Source organism: Salvelinus fontinalis, unplaced genomic scaffold (assembly GCF_029448725.1).
Source record: "Salvelinus fontinalis isolate EN_2023a unplaced genomic scaffold, ASM2944872v1 scaffold_0009, whole genome shotgun sequence".
Classification (NCBI taxonomy): domain Eukaryota; kingdom Metazoa; phylum Chordata; class Actinopteri; order Salmoniformes; family Salmonidae; genus Salvelinus; species Salvelinus fontinalis.
The window spans coordinates 373,487-399,690 of record NW_026600218.1 but is presented as its reverse complement, the minus strand read 5'-3'; the positions used below and the strand labels follow the sequence as shown (position 1 = coordinate 399,690).

The window sequence follows — 26,204 nt, the reverse complement described above, 5'->3', positions numbered from 1 at the left end:
CGTTCATCTGTACAAACAATAGTACGCAAGTATAAACACCATGGGACCACGCAGTCGTCATACCGCTCAGGAAGGAGATGCGTTCTGTCTCCTAGAGATTAATGTACTTTGGTGCAAAAAGTGCAAATCAATCCCAGAACAACAGCAAAGGACCTTGTAAAGATGCTGGAGGAAACAGGTACAAAAGTATCTATATCCACAGTAAAACGAGTCCTATATCAACATAACCTGAAAGGCCGCTCAGCAAGGAAGAAGCCACTGCTCCAAAACCACTGTAAAAAAAGCCAGACTACAGTTTGCAACTGCACATGAGGACAGGGCCTGTACTTCCTGACGGGCCGCCCCCAGGTGGTGAGGATAGGAAACATCTCTACCCCGCTGATCCTCAACACTGGGGCCCCACAAGGGTGCGTTCTCAGCCCTCTCCTGTACTCCCTGTTCACCCATGACTTCGTGGCCATGCAAGCCTCCAACTCAATCATCAAGTTTGCCGACGACACAACAGTGGTGGGCTCGATTACCAACAATGACGAGACTGCCTACAGGGAGGAGGTGAGGGCACTCGGAGTGTGGTGTCAGGAAAATAACCTCACACTCGACGTCAACAAAGCAAAGGAGATGATCGTGGACTTCAGGAAACAGCAGAGGGAGCAGCCCCCTATCCACATCGACGGGACAGTAGTGGAGAAGGTGGAAAGTTTTAAGTTCCTCGGCGTACACATCACGGACATACTGAAATGGTCCACCCACACAGACAGCGTTGTGAAGAAAGCGCAGCAGCGCCTCTTCAACCTCAGGAGGCTGAAGAAATTTGGCTTGTCACCAAAAACACACCACAACCACAAGGCCCTCCAGAGGGTAGTGAGGTCTGCACAACGCATCACCGGGTGCCCTCAAATCTCTAGCCACTTTAATAATAAAACATTTGATGTAATAAATGTGTCACTAGGAGGTGAGGGTACTCAGTGTGGCGTCAGGAAAAGAAATGACACTAAGGTTTACATATCCTACATTACTCATCTCATATGTATATACTGTACTCTATACCATCTACTGCATCTTGCCTATGCCGTTCGGACATCGCTCACCCATATTTTTATATGTACATATTCTTATTCATTCCTTTACACTTGTGTGTGTAAGGTAGTTGTTGTGAAATGGTTAGATTGCTTGTTAGATATTACTGCAGGGTCGGAACTAGAAGCACAAGCATTTCGCTACACTCGCATTAACATCTGCTAAACATGTGTATGTGACCGATCAAATTTGATTTGAATATCATGCTTTTTGGAGAAATGTCTGATGAAACAAAAATAGAACTGTTTGGCCATAATGACCGTGTGCGAACAAGGAGGCCTACAAACCTACTTCAGTTACAGCAGCTCTCAGAAGGAATGGGCCAAAATTCACCCAACTTATTGTGGGAAGCTTGTGGAAGGGTACCCGAAACGTTTGACCCAAGTTAAACAATTTAAAGGCAATGCTACCAAATACTAATTGAGTGTATGTAAACTTCTGACCCACTGAGAATGTGATGAAAGAAATAAAAGCTTTAATAAATAATTGTCTACTATTATTCTGACATTTCACATTCTTAAAATAAAGTGATGATCCTAACTGACCTAAGACAGGGAATTGTTACTAGGATTAAATGTCAGGAATTGTGATAACTGAGTTTAAATGTATTTGGCTGAGGTGTATGTAAACTTCTGACTTCAACTGCATGACGATCAACTGTATTAACAGAAATATTTTCCCACAAGTCAACTATGATAAATTAGTGTTGACGTGAGTTTTTATTAATTTGGTGGATGTGAGAGTTTCTGAATCCTCTCCGTGACAACGGATCAACCAGGAAATAGCCAGTAGTCCTACGCTACAGAAGTAAATGACCAAAACACTTTGGGTGAAAAACACAGATGTATTTACATTTTATTTACAGATATGTACAACAAATATTGTCCCTCTTCCTGATGTCTGGAAACCTCTTATTGGTCCCCAATAAATATGGGTAGTGTGTTGGGGTTGAATATGAGCTGGGGTGGTGGGGGTCCTAGGGTGGAGGTAAGGGGGAGGTAAGGGGGTCCTAGGGTGGAGGTAAGGGGGTCCTGGGGGTGGAGGTCCTAGGTTGGAGGTAAGGGGGTCCTAAGAGGGAGGTCCTAGGGCTGAAGTCCTAGGGTTGAGGTAAGGGGGTACTAGGATGGAGGTAAGGGGGTCCTAGGGTGGAGGTAAGGGGGTCCTTGGGTGGAGGTAAGGGGGTCCTTGGGTGGAGGTAAGGGGATACTAGGGTGGAGGTAAGGGGGTCCTTGGGTGGAGGTAAGGGGGTCCTTGGGTGGAGGTAAGGGGATACTAGGGTGGAGGTAAGGGGGTCCTTGGGTGGAGGTAAGGGGGTCCTAGGGTGGAGGTAAGGGGGTCCTAGGGTGGAGGTAAGGGGGTCCTAGGGTGGAGGTAAGGGGGTCCTAGGGTGGAGGTAAGGGGGTCCTAGGGTTGAGGTAAGGGGGTCCTAGGGTGGGGGTAAGGGGGTCCTTGGGTGCCTGATCAGCTGGATTCACCACACGCCCCATGAATAGAACAGATCCTGGAGAGATGGACAGAAATGGTTGACAAATGGAACGATTAATAGAAGACCAAACTAACAAGGCAAAACAACACGCCGACTAAGGCTGTGTTTACACAGGCAGCCCAAATCTGATCTGTCACTGATCTGATTGATCAAAAATACAATCGATGGCAAAAGATCAGAAGTGAGCTGCCTGTGTAAACGCAGCTATAGCATGCTTCTTTTACTGTGTTGAATATTAGTGGATGGTTTGAGTCCTGAATGCTGATTGACTGAAAGCCGTGGTATATCAGACCGTATACCACAGGTATGACAAAAAAAAAAACATTTTACTGTTTTAATTACGTTGGTAACCAGTTTATAATAGCAATAAGGCACCTTGGGGGGTTTGTGGTATATGGCCAATATACCACGGCTAATGGCTGTATCCAGGCACTCTGCATTGTGTCGTACGTAAGAACAGCCCTTAGCCGTGGTATATTGGCCATACACCCCCCCCCCCCCCTCCCCCCCAGGGCCTTATTGCATATGTAAGCCATCTGTTAATTGTTTTGTATGGTAGGCCCACCTGTGCTGACTTGTCGCAGGAGAAAGAAGAAAGGTCTGTCTGCTTTGAAGACGGGAGCTCGGGATCGTTTGAGTAGCACCATAGCTGTTACTGCAGCTGCCTTGGTCCCGTCCTCTGTTACCTCTATCCTGGCCTCATGAAAGGCATCTGACACATATAGGTCTTCCTCCGCTGTGGAGAGACAACAAACACAATGCTGTAAGTACTGGACAGTCATCTGCAGAGTATTGAGGATGACATGGAGTCTCATACAGGGTTTTGTAGCTCAACTCAGAAAGTAAACCAAATTCTAATTTTGAAAATGTTCCTCGTTGAAAAACATTGAAGAGAATTGGAATTTCAGTTTACTTCCTGAATTGACACAAATTTAAATGGAATTTGACCCCTAACCCTAATCTCATATTAAACCAGGAAAAGACAGTTAAGTGTTCTGTACCTGAGAGTCCAGTGAAGTCTGCTGCCATTGGGTTGAAGGCGTCACTGACCCCCATTGACGGCAGAACCAACCTCAGGTTGAACCTGTTCTGCATTTTAAACCTGTTAAATGACAGTGCATTACACTACCATTATCCTGTTTGGCCACGCTAGATCAGTCATCACGGAGGCTAGGACATGGTAAATGCTATGGGATCCTTGGGATGACCCTACCCCACAAGACATGCCACAAGAGGTCTCTTCACAGTCCCCAAGTCCAGACTATGGGAGGCGCACAGTACTACATAGAGCCATGACTACATGGAACTCTATTCCACAGTACTTCATAGAGCCATGACTACATGGAACTCTATTCCACAGTACTACATAGAGCCATTACTACATGGAACTCTATTCCACATCAGGTAACTGATGCAAACAGTAGAATCAGATTTAAAAAAACAGATAAAAATACACCTTATGGAACAGCGGGGGACTGTGAAGCAACACAAACATTGGCACACACAATAACATACACACTATACATACACATGGATTTAGTACTGTAGATATGTGGTAGTGGTGGAGTAGGGGTCTGAGGGCACACAGTGTGTTGTGAAATCTGTGAATGTATTGTAATGTTTTTAAAATTGTATAAACTGCCCTCCTTTTGTTGGACCCCAGGATGAATAGCTGCTGCTTTCGCAGTCCCTAATGGGGATCCAGAATAAATACAAATAAAAAATACCCTAAACCATAATCCTTACCTAACCCTAAACCATAATTCTTACCTAACCCTAAACCATAATCCTTACCTAACCCTAAACCATAATCCTTACCTAACCCTAAACCATAATTCTTACCTAACCCTAAACCATAATTCTTACCTAACCCTAAACCATAATCCTTACCTAACCCTAAACCATAATCCTTACCTAACCCTAAACCATAATCCTGACCTAACCCTAAACCATAATCCTTACCTAACCCTAAACCATAATCCTTACCTAACCCTAAACCATAATCCTGACCTAACCCTAAACCATAATCCTTACCTAACCCTAAACCATAATCCTTACCTAACCCTAAACCATAATCCTTACCTAACCCTAAACCATAATTCTAAACCCTAAACCGTTTTAAATGTCAACTTCAATGGCGTGACGTCAGAGTTGGGTTGTCCCAGGTATCCCTCTTAGCAAACACCGTTAGGATACAGGGAAAGGAAGCCACTTTGGGCTAGGAAATGTTTACGTCAGTGATACTAACCTGGTATAATAAATGTTTACGTCAGTGATACTAACCGGGTATAATAAATGTTTACGTCAGTGATACTAACCGGGTATAATAAATGTTTTACATCAGTGATACTAACCGGGTATAATAAATGTTTTCAAATGAAACCATATTGATATGTGTAGGCTACCTGGGGAGGAAGACATCCATCTTGGTTCTACGGAGGCCAGTGTCCCAGGTGGCCACAGCGCTGGGGGTTAGCTGGGATTCCAGCGAGGACAGTGGTGTCTTCCTGTCACTGGGCAGAGCCACCAACAGACTGAGGGAGCGGCCCAGGTACGGCAGCTCCAGAACTGTGTAGCGCTGGTCTGACGAGGTGCGGAACTGACCTACACATAGAGGGGAAACAAAGCGAGGGACCGCTTAAAATAGGTGCACAGGATAATCAATCATATGGATTTTAGAAGCCCTTTTTACATCAGCAGGTGTCAGTGTTTTACAGATACCCAGCCTAGAAACCCCAAAGAGCAAGCGATGCAGAAACACTAAACACTTGTACTTTACAATTGTAGAATATCAAATCATCTAGATTACTGTAGTACGAATCAAAACTCCAACTCTACCATTAAGCTAAATGTAGTGTGGTGCTTGATGGATTGACTGTAAGCCACAGCCAACGGGAGAGACAGACAGAAAGATATTGCCGTTGTCTCTTCTCACTTACCAAAGTTGACCTCTGTGGCCTGGTGCATCATGGGCACCTTGATGGTGCTGCCGTCCAACAGGGTGAAGGGAAGGTTCTGGGTGTCAGTGAAGAGGAACTGTTTCTGCCACACTCCCCGGAAGTTCACAGTGTTGACCAGGGCCATCTGCAGCCGTTGGCTCCACCGCAAGGCTTCTTCCTGGGCCTCGCCAGACCCAAACAGCTCCCCGCTGCCACCGGACTGGAGGGGCTCACCGGTGCCGTGGTTGCGTCCCCACTGTTGCAGCTGGCTTCGGCTGGGGTTGGGCTGGCTGAAGTTGGCTCGCACCAGACTGCTGTTGCCCAAGGCTGCTGCATGCTGGGTAAAAACAGGAAGTAGCTGGACGCCGCTCTGGACGAATAGGACGCAGGCCTGCCGGAGCCGCACCCCGTGACTGGAGTTACCCACATCCCACTGCGACTGCAACAGGAAGTCCTGCACCTGCATATCTGAAGAGACCGGAAGTGGAATCAGGGGCTTGGTTCCCACTAAATTAGCTTTTTGGTTAGGTGTGTGGTTAGGGTTAGCAATGTGGTTAGGGTTAGGTATAAGGTTAGCAGTGTGGTTAGGGTTAGGTATAAGGTTAGCAGTGTGGTTAGGGTTAGGTATAAGGTTAGCAGTGTGGTTAGGGTTAGGCATAAGGTTAGCAGTGTGGTTAGGGTTAGGTATAAGGTTAGCAGTGTGGTTAGGGTTAGGTATAAGGTTAGCAGTGTGGTTAGGGTTAGCAGTGTGGTTAGGGTTAGGTATAAGGTTAGCAGTGTGGTTAGGGTTAGGCATAAGGTTAGCAGTGTGGTTAGGGTTAGGCATAAGGTTAGCAGTGTGGTTAGGGTTAGGCATAAGGTTAGCAGTGTGGTTAGGGTTAGGCATAAGGTTAGCAGTGTGGTTAGGGTTAGGCATAAGGTTAGCAGTGTGGTTAGGGTTAGGCATAAGGTTAGCAGTGTGGTTAGGGTTAGGTATAAGGTTAGCAGTGTGGTTAGGGTTAGGCATAAGGTTAGCAGTGTGGTTAGGGTTAGGCATAAGGTTAGCAGTGTGGTTAGGGTTAGCAGTGTGGTTAGGGTTAGGCATAAGGTTAGCAGTGTGGTTAGGGTTAGGTATAAGGTTAGCAGTGTGGTTAGGGTTAGGTATAAGGTTAGCAGTGTGGTTAGGGTTAGCAGTGTGGTTAGGGTTAGGTATAAGGTTAGCAGTGTGGTTAGGGTTAGCAGTGTGGTTAGGAATCAGGTGTAAGGTTAGCAGTGTGGTTAGGGTTAGCAGTGTGGTTAGGATTAGGTGTAAGGTTAGCAGTGTGGTTATGGTTAGCAGTGTGGTTAGGGTGAGGTATAAGGTTAGCAGTGTGGTTAGGGTTAGCAGTGTGGTTAGGGTTAGCAGTGTGGTTAGGGTTAGCAGTGTGGTTAGGGTTAGGTATAAGGTTAGCAGTGTGGTTAGGGTTAGGTATAAGGTTGGCAGTGTGGTTAGGGTTAGGTATAAGGTTAGCAGTGTGGTTAGGGTTAGGTATAAGGTTAGCAGTGTGGTTAGGGTTAGGTATAAGGTTAGCAGTGTGGTTAGGGTTAGCAGTGTGGTTAGGGTTAGCAGTGTGGTAGGGTTAGGTATAAGGTTAGCAGTGTGGTTATGGTTAGGCATAAGGTTAGCAGTGTGGTTAGGGTTAGCAGTGTGGTTAGGGTTAGCAGTTGGGTTAGGATTAGCAGTGTGGTTAGGGTTAGGTATAAGGTTAGCAGTGTGGTTAGGGTTAGGTATAAGGTTAGCAGTGTGGTTAGGGTTAGGTATAAGGTTAGCAGTGTGGTTAGGGTTAGGTATAAGGTTAGCAGTGTGGTTATGGTTAGCAGTGTGGTTATGGTTAGGTATAAGGTTAGCAGTGTGGTTAGGGTTAGGTATAAGGTTAGCAGTGTGGTTAGGGTTAGGTATAAGGTTAGCAGTGTGGTTATGGTTAGCAGTGTGGTTAGGGTTAGGTATAAAGTTAGCAGTGTGGTTAGGGTTAGCAGTGTGGTTAGGATTAGGTGTAAGGTTAGCAGTGTGGTTAGGGTTAGCAGTGTGGTTAGGGTTAGCAGTGTGGTTAGGGTTAGCAGTGTGGTTAGGGTTAGCAGTGTGGTTAGGGTTAGGTATAAGGTTAGCAGTGTGGTTAGGGTTAGGTATAAGGTTAGCAGTGTGGTTATGGTTAGCAGTGTGGTTAGGATTAGGTGTAAGGTTAGCAGTGTGGTTAGGGTTAGGTATAAGGTTAGCAGTGTGGTTATGGTTAGGTATAAGGTTAGCAGTGTGGTTATGGTTAGGTATAAGGTTAGCAGTGTGGTTAGGGTTAGCAGTGTGGTTAGGATTATGTGTAAGGTTAGCAGTGTGGTTAGGGTTAGGTATAAGGTTAGCAGTGTGGTTAGGGTTAGGTATAAGGTTAGCAGTGTGGTTAGGGTTAGCAGTGTGGTTAGGGTTAGGTATAAGGTTAGCAGTGTGGTTAGGGTTAGCAGTGTGGTTAGGGATAGGTATAAGGTTAGCAGTGTGGTTAGGGATAGGCATAAGGTTAGCAGTGGGGTTAGGGTTAGCAGTGTGGTTAGGGTTAGGTATAAGGTTAGCAGTGTGGTTAGGGTTAGGCATAAGGTTAGCAGTGTGGTTAGGGTTAGGTATAAGGTTAGCAGTGTGGTTAGGGTTAGGTATAAGGTTAGCAGTGTGGTTAGGGTTAGCAGTGTGGTTGGGGTTAGCAGTGTGGTTAGGGTTAGGTATAAGGTTAGCAGTGTGGTTAGGGTTAGCAGTGTGGTTAGGGTTAGGTATAAGGTTAGCAGTGTGGTTAGGGTTAGGTATAAGGTTAGCAGTGTGGTTAGGGTTAGGTATAAGGTTAACAGTGTGGTTAGGGTTAGGCATAAGGTTAGCAGTGTGGTTAGGGTTAGGTATAAGGTTAGCAGTGTGGTTAGGGTTAGCAGTGTGGTTGGGGTTAGCAGTGTGGTTAGGGTTAGCAGTGTGGTTAGGGTTAGCAGTGTGGTTAGGGTTAGCAGTGTGGTTAGGGTTAGGCATAAGGTTAGCAGTGTGGTTAGGGTTAGCAGTGTGGTTAGGGTTAGGCATAAGCTCTCATGCCTCCTTGCAGCATGCCTAAGGCACATTCACTCAGATGAGCAGGGACCCGGGGCATCTTTCTTTTTGTGTTTTTCAGAGTCAGTAGAAAGGCCTCTTTAGTATCCTAACTTTTCATAAATGTTAATCTTAATTGCCTACCGTCTGTAAGCTGTTAGTGTCTTAATAACGACCGTTCCACAGATGCATGTTCATTAGTTGTTTATGGTTCATTGAACAAGCATGAGAAACAGTGTTTAAACCTTAACATCTCACAGCAAATACTGGCAAATCTGGTGCAGTCCATGAGGAGGAGATGCACCGCAGTACTTAATGCAGCTGGTGGCCACACCAGATACTGACTGTTACTTTTGATTTTGACCCCCCCCCCCCTTTGTTCATGGACACATTATTCCATTTCTGTTAGTCACATGTCTGTGGAACTTGTTCAGTTTATGTCTCAGTTTTTGAATCTTGTTATGTTCATACACATATTTACATATGTTAAGTTTGCTGAAAATAAATGCAGTTGACAGTGAGAGAACGTTTCCTTTTTTTTTGCTGAGATTATTTCAATCATATTAAAATAAAATGTAATGTTCATGCTCGATTGAGTACTCTTTTGCTAATTGTTGGCTACCGTCTGTGATTTTTACCTTAATATTTCATGATGTGTAACAAGATGTGCACAATAACGTGCCAAAGAATAAGCCTCAATATTTGCAGACATCGGTGACAATCTCTCTCTAGGATGCTGATTCGTCGTCTGTATTGATGTTAAGGTCGGATTTGAACGGAAAAAGCTAATCAGAGCAGCGCTGCCTTTCCTGTCCATCCTGTCAATAACGTATCGACACATTCTCCAATGACGGTTAAATCTACGTGGTGTTTTGAGAAACGCATGTGACGTCGAGCCCAGGTCCATCCCACATGTCTATATACACAGCCACCCGTGTAGCTTAGAGTCAAAACCTTTCCTTCACTTTGGCACCTTTCACCTTTTTTTTTTATTCAATCAAGAACGCTGGTAAATCAATAAAATATGCTCCTTCTCTCTCTGCCTGAAGTGCGCCCTTCTCACCATGACCCTTTAAACTTTACTGGTTTAGTGACTTCTGTGTTACACCGTGACCTTTCGACCCCAGAGTCTCAGCATTACCCTCTGAATAATCTGATTACAAAGCAGAGGCAGGTATTAAGGCTCCAGACACCACTCTACCGGCCGACAGGACCCCCATACCAATTGGCCCACAGGACCCCGTACCAGCGGTGCAGCCCGGCACCAGTTTAAGGGAATGGTGTTCTCAGGTGACTGATTTAATCAAACTGTAATGGAGAGCAAAATAAACCCACACACTGGTAAAGATTATAGTTAAAGTGCTCAGACATCCTCTGGATGCCCTTTGACCTTTTAGCCCATGGGGCTCTGCTTGGTGGGCGGGGTTTCTTACCGTTGATGTCATATCCCAGTGCGGCCACCAGTTGCGCCTGCGTGTTGCCGCGGGCGCCCAGCTGCAGAAGACCCAAGGACAACGAGACGCTCGCCGGCGACACGACCAAGTTGGAGTTGTTCTCTGTCTCGGTGAGCGTTTGGTAAAGGCTGACGGCGAACTCTGTGTGCAGCTCTCCCATGGTGTCTTGAAGGCTGAAGGCGTCACACTGACCCCTCTCCACCAACCAGAAGTAGACAAACAGCGAGGTCATCGACAGGCGACACATGACCTTGGAGGTGAATGGTCAAAGGACAAATGTAGATGTTGATGGCAGATGGGGCCCACAGAGATGGGGCCCACAGAGATGGAGTCCACAGAGATGGGGCCCACAGAGATGGGGTCCACAGAGATGGGGCCCACAGAGATGGGGCCCACAGAGATGGAGTCCACAGTGATGGGGTCCACAGAGATGGGGTCCACAGAGAAGGGGTCCACAGAGATGGGGCCCACAGAGATGGGGTCCACAGAGAAGGGGTCACTGCAAAGACAAGGAGGTTAGGTCATGTTATAACGTCTTTATAGGCATGGTTTTACTGTTCCGTGTCACTACATATATTGATTTTATTTGGCAGTTTAATAAAAATATAGACATGCGTAAAACTTGACAAGGATAACACAAAGTCAATGACTTGTGATCCCTGATGATATCAAGTGTTGCCTTAGATACATTCATGAATAGTTATTGATGGAATAACATTTCATTGTAACACCAGACTTAGTTAGGTACGGAAATCCAGAGAGGACGCATGAATAAAAAAAATGATTCCCTTGTTATGTCGAGATCACAACTTATTTATCTCATGATCACGACAAAACAAAACTTTTTTTTTGGGGGGGGGGGGGTCGTGATCACGAGATAAACTGTATAAATAGGAATGGATTGATGTTAGACTGACAGTATGACTGAGGTGGTAGAGCCCCACGGTGGATCAGAGCCCCACGGTGGATCAGAGCCCCCCAGTGGATCAGAGCCCCACGGTGGATCAGAGCCCCCCAGTGGATCAGAGCCCCACGGTGGATCAGAGCCCCCCAGTGGATCAGAGCCCACGGTGGATCAGAGCCCCCCAGTGGATCAGAGCCCCCCAGTGGATCAGAGCCCACGGTGGATTAGAGCCCACGGTGGATCAGAGCCCCCCAGTGGATCAGAGCCCCACGGTGGATCAGAGCCCCCCAGTGGATCAGAGCCCACGGTGGATCAGAGCCCCCCAGTGGATCAGAGCCCCCCAGTGGATCAGAGCCCACGGTGGATCAGAGCCCACGTGGATCAGAGCCCACGGTGGATCAAAGCCCCACGGCGGATCAGAGCCCATGGTGGATCAGAGCCCCACGGTGGATTAGAGCCCCATGGTGGATCAGAGCCCACGGTGGATCAGAGCCCCACGGTGGATCAGAGCCCCACGGTGGATCAGAGCCCACGGTGGATCAGAGCCCACGGTGGATCAGAGCCCCACGGTGGATCAGAGCCCCCCGGTGGATCAGAGCCCACGGTGGATCAGAGCCCCACGGTGGATCAGAGCCCCCCAGTGGATCAGAGCCCACAGTGGATCAGAGCCCACGGTGGATCAGAGCCCCCCAGTGGATCAGAGCCCCCCAGTGGATCAGAGCCCACGGTGGATTAGAGCCCACGGTGGATCAGAGCCCACGGTGGATTAGAGCCCACGGTGGATTAGAGCCCACGGTGGATCAGAGCCCACGGTGGATCAGAGCCCACGGTGGATCAGAGCCCACGGTGGATCAGAGCCCCCCAGTGGATCAGAGTCCCCCAGTGGATCAGAGCCCACGGTGGATCAGAGCCCACGGTGGATCAGAGCCCACGGTGGATCAGAGCCCACGGTGGATCAGAGCCCCACGGTGGATCAGAGCCCCACGGTGGATCAGAGCCCCACGGTGGATCAGAGCCCACGGTGGATCAGAGCCCCACGGTGGATCAGAGCCCACGTGGATCAGAGCCCACGGTGGATCAGAGCCCCACGGTGGATCAGAGCCCCCCGGTGGATCAGAGCCCCACGGTGGATCAGAGCCCCACGGTGGATCAGAGCCCCACGGTGGATCAGAGCCCACGGTGGATCAGAGCCCACGGTGGATCAGAGCCCCACGGTGGATCAGAGCCCACGGTGGATCAGAGCCCCACGGTGGATCAGAGCCCCACGGTGGATCAGAGCCCACGGTGGATCAGAGCCCCCGGTGGATCAGAGCCCCACGTTGGATCAGCATTTACGTTTTTATTCATTGCTACACTAAGGGATGGTACGTTTAAGGCTGACATCATGCTTTCATTTGTGCTTGGAAATCATTATCAGTTTATAAGTTAGAATGTTAGCAAGCTAAATATCCTTCACCTTGAGCTATAGAGCTTGTGGGGGAGCTAAGCCCTCGTGGGGCATTTAAGCCATGAACATTGCCTGACAGGCAGCCTGTCTCCCAGGATGTGTGCCGCCCCCAAGACCACAGCCAATCGCATGCAAGCAGCTAACTTGGCTAGTCTTGTGAGCTAGCTAGCTAGTTAGATAGCTAGGTAGTCTTGTTAGCTAGATAACTAGCTAGCTAGCTTGTTATCTACGCTGGTTGTTAGCTTGCACGACTGATATGTGTATAATTGTAAGGAACACTTTGTGTTTTATCGATAATATTTACATTTACATTACATTTAAGTCATTTAGCAGACGCTCTTATCCAGAGCGACTTACAAATTGGAAAGTTCATACATATTCATCCTGGTCCCCCCGTGGGAATTTAACCCTGGTCCCCCCGTGGGAATTGAACCCACAACCCTGGCGTTGCAAGCGCCATGCTCTACCAACTGAGCCACACGGGACCACGTGTGGGACCACGGGACCACTTACAAAGTGAGTGAGCTCTATTTTTGACAGGCTGATCAGATTCAATAGCAGGCTCAAAGGCTGATAAGTCAGGATTCTGCCTTGTAGGCTGTTTCATAGGTAAAGCTCCTTGCAGGCTGATTAGCATTGATGAGTTCGGATTTCTAAACTTTAAATATTATTAATCATTCGTTGTAATAGAGATATGAGAGGTGCCATAGTCTAGGATCTACACCAGAAGTGAATGGTTATCTGTAGGAGGGATGTATATGGTGGAGGCAATTAAGCTTGGAATGTACTGGGTGAAGGAAAGACGATCACATCTTGGCAGGCACTGATAAGGGTGGGGAGTCGTGGATGAGTCGTGGATGAGTCAGGCTGATGTCAGGTCAGGTCACGTTAAGGGAGAAGGAACAGTTTATTGCCTGCGTCACTTAATTTCCTGCCTAGCAACAGAGATGTAGTATTTAGAGAGAAGGAGGAGATTCCACCCCAAATTGGTGTGTATATATATATACTACCGCTGGTGGAACCATGTCTTTGTCTGGTTCAACTGTTCGATCCCTTGGGGTGAATAAACTTGGTTTAAGCTTTCATAGTGTCCTTCGAGGTCTTACTCTGATATTTAGAACCTAACAGCATTCAGTGCATTATGTATATGATCAAGAGTGAGTGAGATCACACTTAATAGCAGCCTTGGATGCTGATAAGTCAGGATGCTGTTAAGTCAGGATGCTGATAAGTCAGGATGCTGATAAGTCAGGATGCTGATAAGTCAGGATGCTGAAAAGTCAGGATGCTGATAAGTCAGGATGCTGATAAGTCAGGATGCTGTTAAGTCAGGATGCTGTTAAATCAGGATGCTGATAAGTCAGGATGCTGATAAGTCAGGATGCTGTTAAGTCAGGATGCTGTTAAATCAGGATGCTGATAAGTCAGGATGCTGTTAAGTCAGGATGCTGTTAAGTCAGGATGCTGATAAGTCAGGATGCTGATAAGTCAGGATGCTGTTAAGTCAGGATGCTGTTAAGTCAGGATGCTGATAAGTCAGGATGCTGATAAGTCAGGATGCTGAAAAGTCAGGATGCTGATACGTCAGGATGCTGTTAAGTCAGGATGCTGTTAAGTCAGGATGCTGATAAGTCAGGATGCTGTTAAGTCAGGATGCTGTTAAGTCAGGATGCTGTTAAGTCAGGATGCTGATAAGTCAGGATGCTGATAAGTCAGGATGCTGTTAAGTCAGGATGCTGTTAAGTCAGGATGCTGTTAAGTCAGGATGCTGATAAGTCAGGATGCTGTTAAGTCAGGATGCTGTTAAGTCAGGATGCTGATAAGTCAGGATGCTGAAAAGTCAGGATGCTGTTAAGTCAGGATGCTGTTAAGTCAGGATGCTGTTAAGTCAGGATGCTGTTAAGTCAGGATGCTGTTAAGTCAGGATGCTGATAAGTCAGGATGCTGTTAAGTCAGGATGCTGATAAGTCAGGATGCTGATAAGTCAGGATGCTGAAAAGTCAGGATGCTGATAAGTCAGGATGCTGTTAAGTCAGGATGCTGTTAAGTCAGGATGCTGTTAAGTCAGGATGCTGATAAGTCAGGATGCTGTTAAGTCAGGATGCTGTTAAGTCAGGATGCTGAAAAGTCAGGATGCTGATAAGTCAGGATGCTGAAAAGTCAGGATGCTGATACGTCAGGATGCTGATAAGTCAGGATGCTGATAAGTCAGGATGCTGATACGTCAGGATGCTGATAAGTCAGGATGCTGATACGTCAGGATGCTGCCTTGTAGATTGTTTGCAAGGAGCCTTACATATGACCTCGCTACTGTTTTTTTTCACTGTCTTTTTACTGTTGTTGTCACGCCCTGACCTTAGAGATCCTTTTTACGTGTCTATTTTGGTTGGTCAGGGCGTGAGTTTGGGTGGGCATTCTATGTCTGGTGTTCTATGTTGTCCATGTTTTGTATTTCTATGTGTTTGGCCTGGTATGGTTCCCAATCAGAGGAAAGAAATTCCACAAATTAACTTTTAACAAGGTACACCTGTTAATTGACATGCATTCCAGGTGACTACCTCATGAAGCAAGTTGAGAGAATACCAAGAGTGTGCAAAGCTGTCACCAAGGCAAAAGGTAGCTACTTTGAAGAATCTCAAATATAAAACATATGTTGATTTGTTAAACACTTTTTTGGTTACTACATGATTCCATATGTGTTATTTAATAGTTGTAATGTCTTTACTATTATTATACAATGTATAACTTTTGACTGGTACTGTATTTTAAAGAGCCAAAGCTAATGGAAACCATACAAGCCAACAAATAGGGAACTTAAATGATCTACAATAATTTAAAGTTAAAACTCATCACAGTTGTAAGTCTGTCATAATTGCACTTGGCTTTTTAACATGGCAAATACACATGCCAGAAACTTACCTGCAAGTCAGGTAAATAGGAAGGTTACACTTATGTCGCCTATCTGTCCCAATTCATGACAGTTATCTCCAAAGATCTGGTGTCCACTAAAGTCCTCTATCACTGTCACTGGAGAGCTTGTGTGCGCTTATGTCCCTCTCACCTCTCCTGTCCGGGTGTTTGTTGTGTCTGCGCCTTGCGTAGCCAGCTGCTTGAGTGGTGAGCGGGTTCTCAGTCATAAGACTGTGTTTAAAGGGAGTGCTCCGTGTTTGCGGTCTCTGTCGGCGATGTCCGTACCACTCGGCTAGAATGCCCACTTCCCCGAACCGGCACTAGAAGGAGCCAGGCGCAGGGAGGCATGTCACCGACCAGTAAATCCCAACACGAACTGAGAAAAAAGACACACACACACACACACACACACACACACACTTACCAGAAGACAGTCGGTCCCCTAATTATTTGTTGTGGTGATCAAATGGCATCCCTAAAAATAGGATAACAACACACTGGCCATCCCAGTACTGCATTAGGCTTCTAATGGGAAGACGCTATGGAATGTGTCATTACAGTCGTGGCCAAAAATATTGGCAACCTTTTTCCCTAAAAATAGTGTTAAAATTTAATCAAGAATTTGGTCTCCACAATTCGTTATTTCACTGTTAATATTACAGGACCTTTGTTTTTGATTCAGAACTTAATATATCCATTTAAATCAGTACATAAACAGAAATGGTATTGACAAAATTATTAACACCCTCGACTTCAAATTTGGTAGCACAGCCTTTGGTGTTAATAACTGCAATCAAGCACTTCCTTTAACCACCAATGAGCTTCCTGCACCTCTGTACTGGCAGTTTGGCCCACTCCTCTTGTGCAAACTTCTCCAGTTCTCTCAGATTAGAAGGGAGCTTTCTCCTAACTGCTGTTTTCAGATCTCTCCACAAGTTTTAAATGGGATTTAGATCTGGACTCATTGCTGGTCACTTCAGAACAGTCCAGCGTTTTGTCTTGGACCGTTCCTGGGTGCTTTTTGAAGTGTGTTTGGGGGGTCATTGTCCTGTTGGAAGACCCATGACCAATCGACGGTGACCCAGCTTTCTGACACCGGGTCTGACTTTGCGCTCTCAAATACCAGTTCTCCCAGATTAGAAGTGTGTCTCGGTATTCTCCATGCACACGTTCAAGGCACCCGGTGTCAGAGGCAGCAAAGCAACACCAAAACATCGCTGAACCTCCTCCATGTTTGACTATAGGGAAGGTGTTATTTTCTTTGAAAGCTTCATTTTGTTTTCTGTAACCATAGAGATGGTGTACTTTACCCCCCCCCCCCCCCCAAAAGCTCTAATTTGGTCTCATCTGTCCACAGGACATTCTCCCAGAAGGATTTGGGCGTGTTCAGGTGTGTTTTGGCAAATTGCAGTCAGGCTTTTTTATGTATTTTTCTCAGCAGTGGGGTCCTCCTGGGTCTCCTACCATATAACCCCCTTTCATTGAGTTGGACGATGGGACGGTGCGAGTTGAAACTGTCGTACCTTGTGTCTGAAGGTCAGCTGGAATCTGTGTGGCAGATTGATCGAGGTGATTTCTCCACTATTCAAACAATCCTTTGCTGTAATCTTCCATCAAGTTTTCTCTTGCGGCCACATCCAGTGAGGTTGGCTACAGTGGCATGGGCCTTAAACATCTTGATACCATTAGGTACGGTGGAAACAGGAAAATCAAGGTCTCTGGAGATGGACTTGAGATTGTCCATGCTTGGCTGTAATGTTGTGTCTGACCTCAGATAATTCTCTGGTTCTCTTTCTTTTGTTCTCATTGCAGTACACACAGTGACACAAAACAGGAGAATGAGTCATTTTCTCTGTTCAAACTGGTTGAATATGTTATTTTTATACAGCAGGCACCTTCATCTCAGCACAGGTGAGTTCAATTCCAAAGTAAATGAGAATCACCTGCTTGAAATCTAATTATTTTTTAACTACTTCTAGAAGGTGCCAATAATATTGTCCGGGACATTTTAGGATTTCTTTGTGGAATTAGCTAAGATTTGGTAAATTATTCAGATTTATTTGTTTTGTTCAACTGCACACTGAAGATATAGGACATATGTGGATACCAAAATATGTTTGATTTCAACCGTTTTCTGGAAGAAATTATGCATTATTTGAAAAAAGTGCAAGGGTGCCAATATTTTTGGCCACGACTGTAAATTATCTGGTAATGAATGATTATTTGTGACTCAGTCCTGTTTGGACACATATTGTATCCATTCTCTTTACAGTTCGGATCCTAGCAACCCTAACAGACCCTAGCAACCCTAACTGTCCCTAGCAACCCTAACAGACCCTAGCAACAGATTATTATTATTTTTGCAATTTTTTTGGCAAGTACTCCACCAACACACACACACACACACACACACACACACACACACACACACACACACACACACACACACACACACACACACTTGTTTGCATCTCTGTTAGTGAGCATTTCTCCTTTGCCAAGATAATCCATCCACCTGACAGGTGTGGCATATCAAGAAACTGATTAAACAGCATGATCATTACACAGGTGCACCTTGTGTCTAAAATGTGCAGTTTTGTCACATAACACAATACCACAGATGTCTCAAGTTGAGGGAGTGTGCAATTGGCATGCTGATTGCAAGAATGTCCACCAGAGCTGTTGCCAAAGAACTGAATCTTTCGAGGGAAAAAATCCACCATAACATAGTTTTAGAGAATTTAGCAGTACGTCGGACCGGCCTCACAACTCCAGACCACGTGTATGGCGTTGTGTGGGCGAGTGCTTTGCTGATGTCAAGATTGTGAACAGAGTGCCCCATGGCGGCAGTGGGGTTTTGGTATGGGCAGGCATAAGCTACGGACAATAAACACAATTACATTTTATCATAAGGACTAGATGGTAATTTGAATGCATAGAGATACCGTGACGAGGCCCATTGTTGTGCCATTCATCCACCGCCATGACCTCATTTTTCAGCATGAAAATGCACGGATCCATGACGCAAGGATCTGTAAACAATTCCTGGAGGCTGAAAATGGCCTGCATACTCACCAGACATGTCACCTATTGAGCATGTTTGGGATGCTCTGGATCGACGTGTACGACAGCGTGTTCAAGTAGCCGCCTGTATCAAGCAACTTCGCACAGCCATTGAAGAGGAGCGGGACAACATTCCACAGGCCAATCAACAACCTGATCAACTCTATGTGAAGGAGATGTGTCGCGCTGCATGAGGCAAATGGCGGTCACACCAGATACTGACTGGTTTTTTATGCCTCTACCTTTTTGTAAGGTATCTGTGACCAACAGATACATATCTGTATTCCCAGTCATGTGAAATCCATAGACTGGAGCCTAATGAATTAATTTACATTGCCTGATTTCCTTTCTTGGAAATTGTTGCATTTTACATTTATATTTTTGTTCAGGATAATACAGTATAGTCTCGTTATTGTTGGGAAAGGGCTCGTAAGTAAGCATTTCACAATAAAGTCTACACCTGTTGTATTTGGCTCATGTGACCAATAAAATGTGATTTGATTTAGAATTAACTTCTTGGAACTATAGGGGGTGCTGTTCCGCATTAGCATATTTGTGTCTCCAAATTAAACTGCCTCGTGCTAAATTCTTGATCGTACAATATGCATATTATTGTTATTATTGGATAGAAAACACCTTCTAGTTTCTATAGAAGTTGAAATTTTGTCTCTGAGTGGTACAGAACAATTTCTACAGCACTTTTCATGACAGGGTTCAGATTTCAAAATTTTTTACCTCTGATCTGGGGTCTGTTTTTAAGGCGACAGTGAATGCTATGAAGAAACCGACACTGCCTACGTCTTCCTCTGGGTGTCTGTACGTCATCACGCTTTCAATGGAATCGATGGGATATTCACAGCCATTATAAAAGACCAAAATGTATAGAGACCGCCCTTTCTCGTCGTGCGCCTGAAGCGTGAAGGACATCGGACCTGCCTCGTTCCAAATCGTTTTCTAACCAGCAATATTTCTCCGGTCATGTTTTTACTCGTTATAGGTGTTAAAAACATCATAATGTAGTTAATTTGAACCGTTTTATAGCAATTTATATCCGTTTAGTGCGATTTTGAGGAATTTATTTGTTGTGCACTCTGAAACTTTGGACACGTTTTGGGGTGTCGGTCGTTGGTGGTGGACATTTCGAAGGACAGAGGACATCTATCGACCAAAAGACGTTTATAACATAGAAAGGATACATTGCCCAAGAATCTGATGGAAGAACAGCTCAAAGTAAGCAATATTTAATATGATAAATCGTGTTTCTGTCGAAATATTTTAAACGCATATTTCGCCATTTTGTTTGGTATAGCTTCACTTGGCGAACCCTGTATTGAAAAGTAAGGATAATTTTAAAAATGTAAATCAGCGGTTGCATTAAGAACTAATTTGTCTTTCGATTCCTGTAAACCCTGTATTTTTTAGTCAAGTATATGATTAGCTATTAATTAAACTAGATCACTCTGAAAGATGGCGACCGACATTTTCAGGCTTGTTTTGCTACTATTTTCATTGTGTAACCACGGTTTTGTATGGCTAAATATGCACCTTTTCGAACAAACTGTATATGTATATTGTAAAATGATGTTACAGGAGTGTCATCGGAAGAATTCTGAGAAGGTTAGTAAAAAATTAATATCTTTTGGCGATGTTGACTTTTATCGCTCACTTTGGCTAGAATCAATGCTGGGCTGCTATGTGCTATGTGCTATGCTAATATAACGATTTATTGTGTTTTCGCTGTAAGACACTTAGAAAATCTGAAATATTGTCTGTATTCACAGGATCTGTGTCTTTCGATTAGTGTATGCTGTGTATTTTTACGAAATGTTTGATGATTAGTAGTTAGGTAAACACGTTGCTCATTGTAATTATTCTAGTCCATTTGTGACGGTGGGTGCAATTGTAACCTATGCCATCTACCTGAAATATGCACTTTTTTCTAACAAAACCTATCCCATACCATAAATATGTTATCAGACTGTCATCTGATGAGTTTTTTTCTTGGTTAGGGGCTATAAATATCTTAGTTTAGCCGAATTGGTGATAGCTACTGGTGTTGGTGGACAAATAAAAGATGGTGGATTATGCTAATGTGTTTTTAGCTAATAGATTTACATCTTTACATATTTTGTCTTCCCTGTAAAACATTTTAAAAATCTGAAATGGTGGCTTTATTCACAAGATCTGTATCTTTCATCTGGTGTCTTGGACTTGTGATTTAATGATATTTAGATGCTACTATCTACTTGTGAAGCTATGCTAGCTATGCTAATCAGTGTGTGGGGGGGTGGGGGGGATCCCGGATCCGGGTTAGGTACTCTGTAGAGGTTTTAAAGAAGATAGTGCTTATATAGAGAGAAGAGAGGCGGATCAATAACCTCCAGTCACTCTGACCTGGTCTACATGGGACATGATGAGGTGAACATCCCTCCTCAGAGCCAATGTAACGGATGCGAAATGGCTAGCTAGTTAGCGGGTACGCGCTACTAGCATTTCAATCAGTTACTTCACTTGCTCTGAAACCTAGAAGTAGTGTTGCACCTTGCGCTGCAAGGGCCGCGGCCTTTGTGGCGCGATGGGTAACGATGCTTCGTGGGCGACCGTTGTTGAAGTGTGCAGAAGGTCCCTGGTTTGCGCCCGTGTCGGGGCGAGGGGACGGTTTAAAGTTAACTGTTACATTGATGCTGTTGCACCAACAAAATGTGATTTACTGTAAGCTAGGACCCTTTTTAATTACGTTTTTATGTATTTTCTAAATGTAACTGTGTATAATATTTGCAGTAGCCTGTTGTTGACTACGAACATGTATATATCAAATAAACGTTTAATTGGTGTCCCCGTGACAGCTAATGGGCCTTGAAACAAAAGATGTGAAGACACATTTTCCCATGGTTAACTGAAGAAAGGAGTGACAGGGACAGGGTGGGATTGGTAGGCCTAACCATCAGGTATCTGGTTTCATTGGTGGCTTGGGATTCCTCCCATTTACTTTATCTGTACTAATGAGTCCAGCAAGCTTGGCTGTCGTCAACGGAGACACCACATTCTTTAATACCAATGTTACAACTCCGCCGACGGTAGGAATTTAGAATTTTATGGACTCAGGTTTCAGCACGGGATGAAATGTCATGGTAATTGCCCAAATACAATCGTTTGAACTGCCACCAAAGTAAACAACAGCTTTCATCTTGATGGCTGGTGTCAAACTGTCTGACTTCGGCCTAAAAAAATATATAAATTGTCGATTGAAAGATAATGATTTGTGCTCTCAATTTGTGTTTTCTGGTCCAATTAAAAATACAATCCCAGACCGGATTGATAGGGAAGGAGTGGAGGGAGGCTTTCTCTTGATGGAATGAGAGAAACACCCACTCACAAACAGACATGGGGCCCAGATTGGGGCCCTAAACACTGAAGCCTATATGCACCTATACTTTCCAGAGAGAGAGAGAGAGAGACTAGCAGGCCATAGTAACTTTCCATACAGCACCATGCCAACTAGCAGGCCATAGTAACTTTCCATACAGAACCATGCCAACTAGCAGGCCATAGTAACTTTCCATACAGCACCATGCCAACTAGCAGGCCATAGTAACTTTCCATACAGCACCATGCCAACTAGCAGGCCATAGTAACTTTCCATACAGCACCATGCCAACTAGCAGGCCATAGTAACTCTCCATATAGCACCATGCCAACTAGCAGGCCATAGTAACTCTCCATACAGTGCCATGCCAACTAGCAGGCCATAGTTACTCTCCATACAGCACCATGCCAACTAGCAGGCCATAGTTACTCTCCATACAGCACCATGCCAACTAGCAGGCCATAGTAACTCTCCATACAGGACCATGCCAACTAGCAGACCATAGTAACTCTCCATACAGCACCATGCCAACTAGCAGGCCATAGTAACTTTCCATACAGCACCATGCCAACTAGCAGCCCATAGTAACTTTCCATACAGGACCATGCCAACTAGCAGGCCATAGTAACTCTCCATACAGGACCATGCCAACTGGCAGACCATAGTAACTCTCCATACAGCACCATGCCAACTAGCAGGCCATAGTAACTTTCCATACAGGACCATGCCAACTAGCAGGCCATAGTAACTCTCCATACAGCACCATGCCAGCTAGCAGGCCATAGTAACTCTCCATACAGGACCATGCCATCTAGCAGGCCATAGTAACTCTCCATACAGCACCATGCCAACTAGCAGGCCATAGTAACTCTCCATACAGCACCATGCCAACTAGCAGGGCATAGTAACTCTCCATGCCAACTAGCAGGCCATAGTAACTCTCCATACAGGACCATGCCAACTAGCAGGCCATAGTAACTCTCCATACAGGACCATGCCAACTAGCAGGCCATAGTAACTCTCCATACAGCACCATGCCAACTAGCAGGCCATAGTAACTCTCCATACAGCACCATGCCAACAAGCAGGCCATAGTAACTCTCCATACAGGTCCATGCCAACTAGCAGGCCATAGTAACTCTCCATACAGCACCATGCCAACTAGCAGGCCATAGTAACTCTCCATACAGGTCCATGCCAACTAGCAGGCCATAGTAACTCTCCATACAGCACCATGCCAACTAGCAGGCTATAGTAACTCTCCATACAGCACCATGCCAACTATCAGGCCATAGTAACTTTCCATACAGGACCATGCCAACTAGCAGGTCATAGTAACTCTCCATACAGCACCATGCCAACTAGCAGGCCATAGTAACTCTCCATACAGCACCATGCCAACTAGCAGGCCATAGTAACTTTCCATACAGGTCCATGCCAACTATCAGGCCATAGTAACTCTCCATACAGCACCATGCCAACTAGCAGGCCATAGTAACTCTTCATACAGCACCATGCCAACTAGCAGGCCATAGTAACTTTCCATACAGCACCATGCCAACTAGCAGGCCATAGTAACTCTCCATACAGGTCCATGCCAACTAGCAGGTCATAGTAACTCTCCATACAGCACCATGCCAACTAGCAGGCTATAGTAACTCTCCATACAGCACCATGCCAACTATCAGGCCATAGTAACTTTCCATACAGGACCATGCCAACTAGCAGGCCATAGTAACTCTCCATACAGCACCATGCCAACTAGCAGGCCATAGTAACTCTCCATACAGCACCATGCCAACTAGCAGGCCATAGTAACTTTCCATACAGGTCCATGCCAACTATCAGGCCATAGTAACTCTCCATACAGGTCCATGCCAACTAGCAGGCCATAGTAACTCTCCATACAGCACCATGCCAACTAGCAGGCCATAGTAACTCTCCATTCAGGTCCATGCCAACTAGCAGGCCATAGTAACTTTCCATACATGACCATGCCAACTAGCAGGCCATAGTAACTCTCCATACAGGACCATGCCAACTAGCAGGCCATAGTAACTCTCCATACAGCACCATGCCAACTAGCAGACCAAAGTAACTCTCCATACAGGACCATGCCAACTAGCAGGCCATAGTAACACTCCATACAGGACCATGCCAACTAGCAGGCCATAGTAACTCTCCATGCAGCACCATGCCAACTAGCAGGCCATAGGAACTCTCCATACAGGACCATGCCAACTAGCAGGCCATAGTAACTCTCCATACAGCACCATGCCAACTAGCAGCCCATAGTAACTTTCCATACAGGACCATGCCAACAAGCAGGCCATAGTAACTCTCCATACAGCACCATGCCAACTAGCAGGCCATAGTAACTCTCCATACAGCACCATGCTAACTAGCAGGCCATAGTAACTCTCCATACAGGACCATGCCAACTAGCAGGCCATAGTAACTCTCCATACAGCACCATGCCAACTAGCAGGCCATAGTAACTCTCCATACAGGACCATGCCAAATTGCAGGCCATAGTAACTCTCCATACAGCACCATGCCAACTATTAGGCCATAGTAACTCTCCATACAGGACCATGCCAACTAGCAGGCCATAGTAACTCTCCATACAGCACCATGCCAACTAGCAGGCCATAGTAACTCTCCATACAGGACCATGCCAACTAGCAGGCCATAGTAACTCTCCATACAGCACCATGCCAACTAGCAGGCCATAGTAACTCCATACAGCACCATGCCAACTAGCAGGCCATAGTAACTCTCCATACAGCACCATCCCAACTAGCAGGCCATAGTAACTCTCCATACAGGACCATTCCAACTAGCAGGCCATAGTAACTCTTCATACAGCACCATGCCAACTAGCAGGCCATAGTAACTCTCCATACAGCACCATGCCAACTAGCAGGCCAGAGTAACTCTCCATATAGCACCATGCCAACTAGCAGGCCATAGTAACTCTCCATACAGGACCATGCCAACTAGCAGGCCATAGTAACTCTCCATACAGCACCATGCCAACTAGCAGGCCATAGTAACTTTCCATACAGGACCATGCCAACTAGCAGGCCATAGTTACTCTCCATACAGCACCATGCCAACTAGCAGGCCATAGTACCTCTCCATACAGGACCATGCCAACTAGCAGGCCATAGTAACTCTCCATACAGCACCATGCCAACTAGCAGGCCATAGTAACTCTCCATACAGGACCATGCCAACTAGCAGGCCATAGTAACTCTCCATACAGGACCATGCCAACTAGCAGGCCATAGTAACTCTCCATACAGGACCATGCCAACTAGCAGGCCATAGTAACTCTCCATACAGGACCATGCCAACTAGCAGGCCATAGTAACTCTCCATACAGGACCATGCCAACTAGCAGGCCATAGTAACTCTCCATACAGGACCATGCCAACTAGCAGGCCATAGTAACTCTCCATACAGCACCATGCCAACTAGCAGGCCATAGTAACTCTCCATACAGGACCATGCCAATTAGCAGGCCATAGTAACTCTCCATACAGCACCATGCCAACTAGCAGGCCATCGTAACTCTCCATACAGCACCATGCCAACTAGCAGGCCATAGTAACTCTCCATACAGCACCATGCCAACTAGCAGCCCATAGTAACTTTCCATACAGCACCATGCCAACTAGCAGGCCATAGTAACGTTCCTTACAGCACCATGCCAACTAGCAGGCCATAGTAACTTTCAAAACAGCACCATGCCAACTAGGAGGCCATAGTAACTCTCCATACAGCACCATGCCAACTAGCAGTCCATAGTAACTCTCCATACAGCACCATGCCAACTAGCAGGCCATAGTAACTCTCCATACAGGACCATGCCAACTAGCAGACCATAGTAACTCTCCATACAGCACCATGCCAACTAGCAGGCCATAGTAACTTTCCATACAGCACCATGCCAACTAGCAGGCCATAGTAACTTTCCATACAGCACCATGCCAACTAGCAGGCCATAGTAACTTTCCATACAGCACCATGCCAACTAGCAGGCCATAGTAACTCTCCATATAGCACCATGCCAACTAGCAGGCCATAGTAACTCTCCATACAGCGCCATGCCAACTAGCAGGCCATAGTTACTCTCCATACAGCACCATGCAAACTAGCAGGCCATAGTTACTCTCCATACAGCACCATGCCATTTAGCAGGCCATAGTAACTCTCCATACAGGACCATGCCAACTAGCAGATCATAGTAACTCTCCATACAGCACCATGCCAACTAGCAGGCCATAGTAACTTTCCATACAGGACCATGCCAACTAGCAGGCCATAGTAACTCTCCATACAGCACCATGCCAGCTAGCAGGCCATAGTAACTCTCCATACAGGACCATGCCATCTAGCAGGCCATAGTAACTCTCCATACAGCACCATGCCAACTAGCAGGCCATAGTAACTCTCCATACAGCACCATGCCAACTAGCAGGGCATAG

At 45.8% G+C, this 26,204-nt stretch overlaps 2 protein-coding genes across 4 annotated transcripts; one reads left to right on the top strand and one right to left on the bottom strand.

Annotated features, from left to right (window-relative positions):
- Positions 1 to 1,800: 1,800 nt before the first annotated feature.
- On the bottom strand, positions 1,801 to 15,651 carry LOC129842048 (probable serpin E3). Of its 3 annotated transcripts, none has more exons than XM_055910425.1 (7): positions 15,291 to 15,651; positions 10,000 to 10,519; positions 5,503 to 5,970; positions 4,969 to 5,167; positions 3,565 to 3,665; positions 3,129 to 3,299; positions 1,802 to 2,578 (listed from the first exon to the last, which is right to left on the bottom strand). In XM_055910425.1, the coding sequence occupies exons 2-7, from the start codon at positions 10,265 to 10,267 to the stop codon at positions 2,460 to 2,462; spliced, it is 1,326 nt and encodes a 441-aa protein (XP_055766400.1). In that variant the 5' UTR covers positions 10,268 to 10,519; positions 15,291 to 15,651; the 3' UTR covers positions 1,802 to 2,459. The 3 variants fall into 3 exon arrangements, with proteins under 3 accessions (XP_055766399.1, XP_055766400.1, XP_055766401.1); XM_055910426.1 differs by having other exon boundaries at positions 15,433 to 15,651; XM_055910424.1 differs by lacking the exons at positions 10,000 to 10,519; positions 15,291 to 15,651 and having other exon boundaries at positions 1,801 to 2,578; positions 5,503 to 9,981.
- Positions 10,941 to 17,105, top strand: LOC129842047 (proline-rich protein HaeIII subfamily 1-like). The gene is made up of 3 exons (XM_055910423.1): positions 10,941 to 11,651; positions 11,763 to 12,242; positions 17,094 to 17,105. Exons 1-3 carry the CDS (start codon positions 10,941 to 10,943, stop codon positions 17,103 to 17,105), a joined length of 1,203 nt encoding a protein of 400 aa, XP_055766398.1.
- Positions 17,106 to 26,204: the final 9,099 nt, after the last annotated feature.

Bases quoted from the DNA above. Each gene is read 5' to 3' on its own strand.
- LOC129842048 (XM_055910424.1), bottom strand. From the start codon at position 8,560: ATGCCTAACCCTAACCACACTGCTAACCCTAACCACACTGCTAACCTT. The intron at 5,168-5,502 runs GTAAGTGAGAAG...CTCTATGTGTAG, and splicing joins GGCCACAGAGGTCAACTTTG to GTCAGTTCCGCACCTCGTCA. The intron at 2,579-3,128 runs GTGGGCCTACCA...CCATCTCTCCAG, and splicing joins CCTGCGACAAGTCAGCACAG to GATCTGTTCTATTCATGGGG.
- LOC129842047 (XM_055910423.1), top strand. From the start codon at position 10,941: ATGACTGAGGTGGTAGAGCCCCACGGTGGATCAGAGCCCCACGGTGGA. The intron at 11,652-11,762 runs GTGGATTAGAGC...ACGGTGGATCAG, and splicing joins CCAGTGGATCAGAGCCCACG to AGCCCACGGTGGATCAGAGC.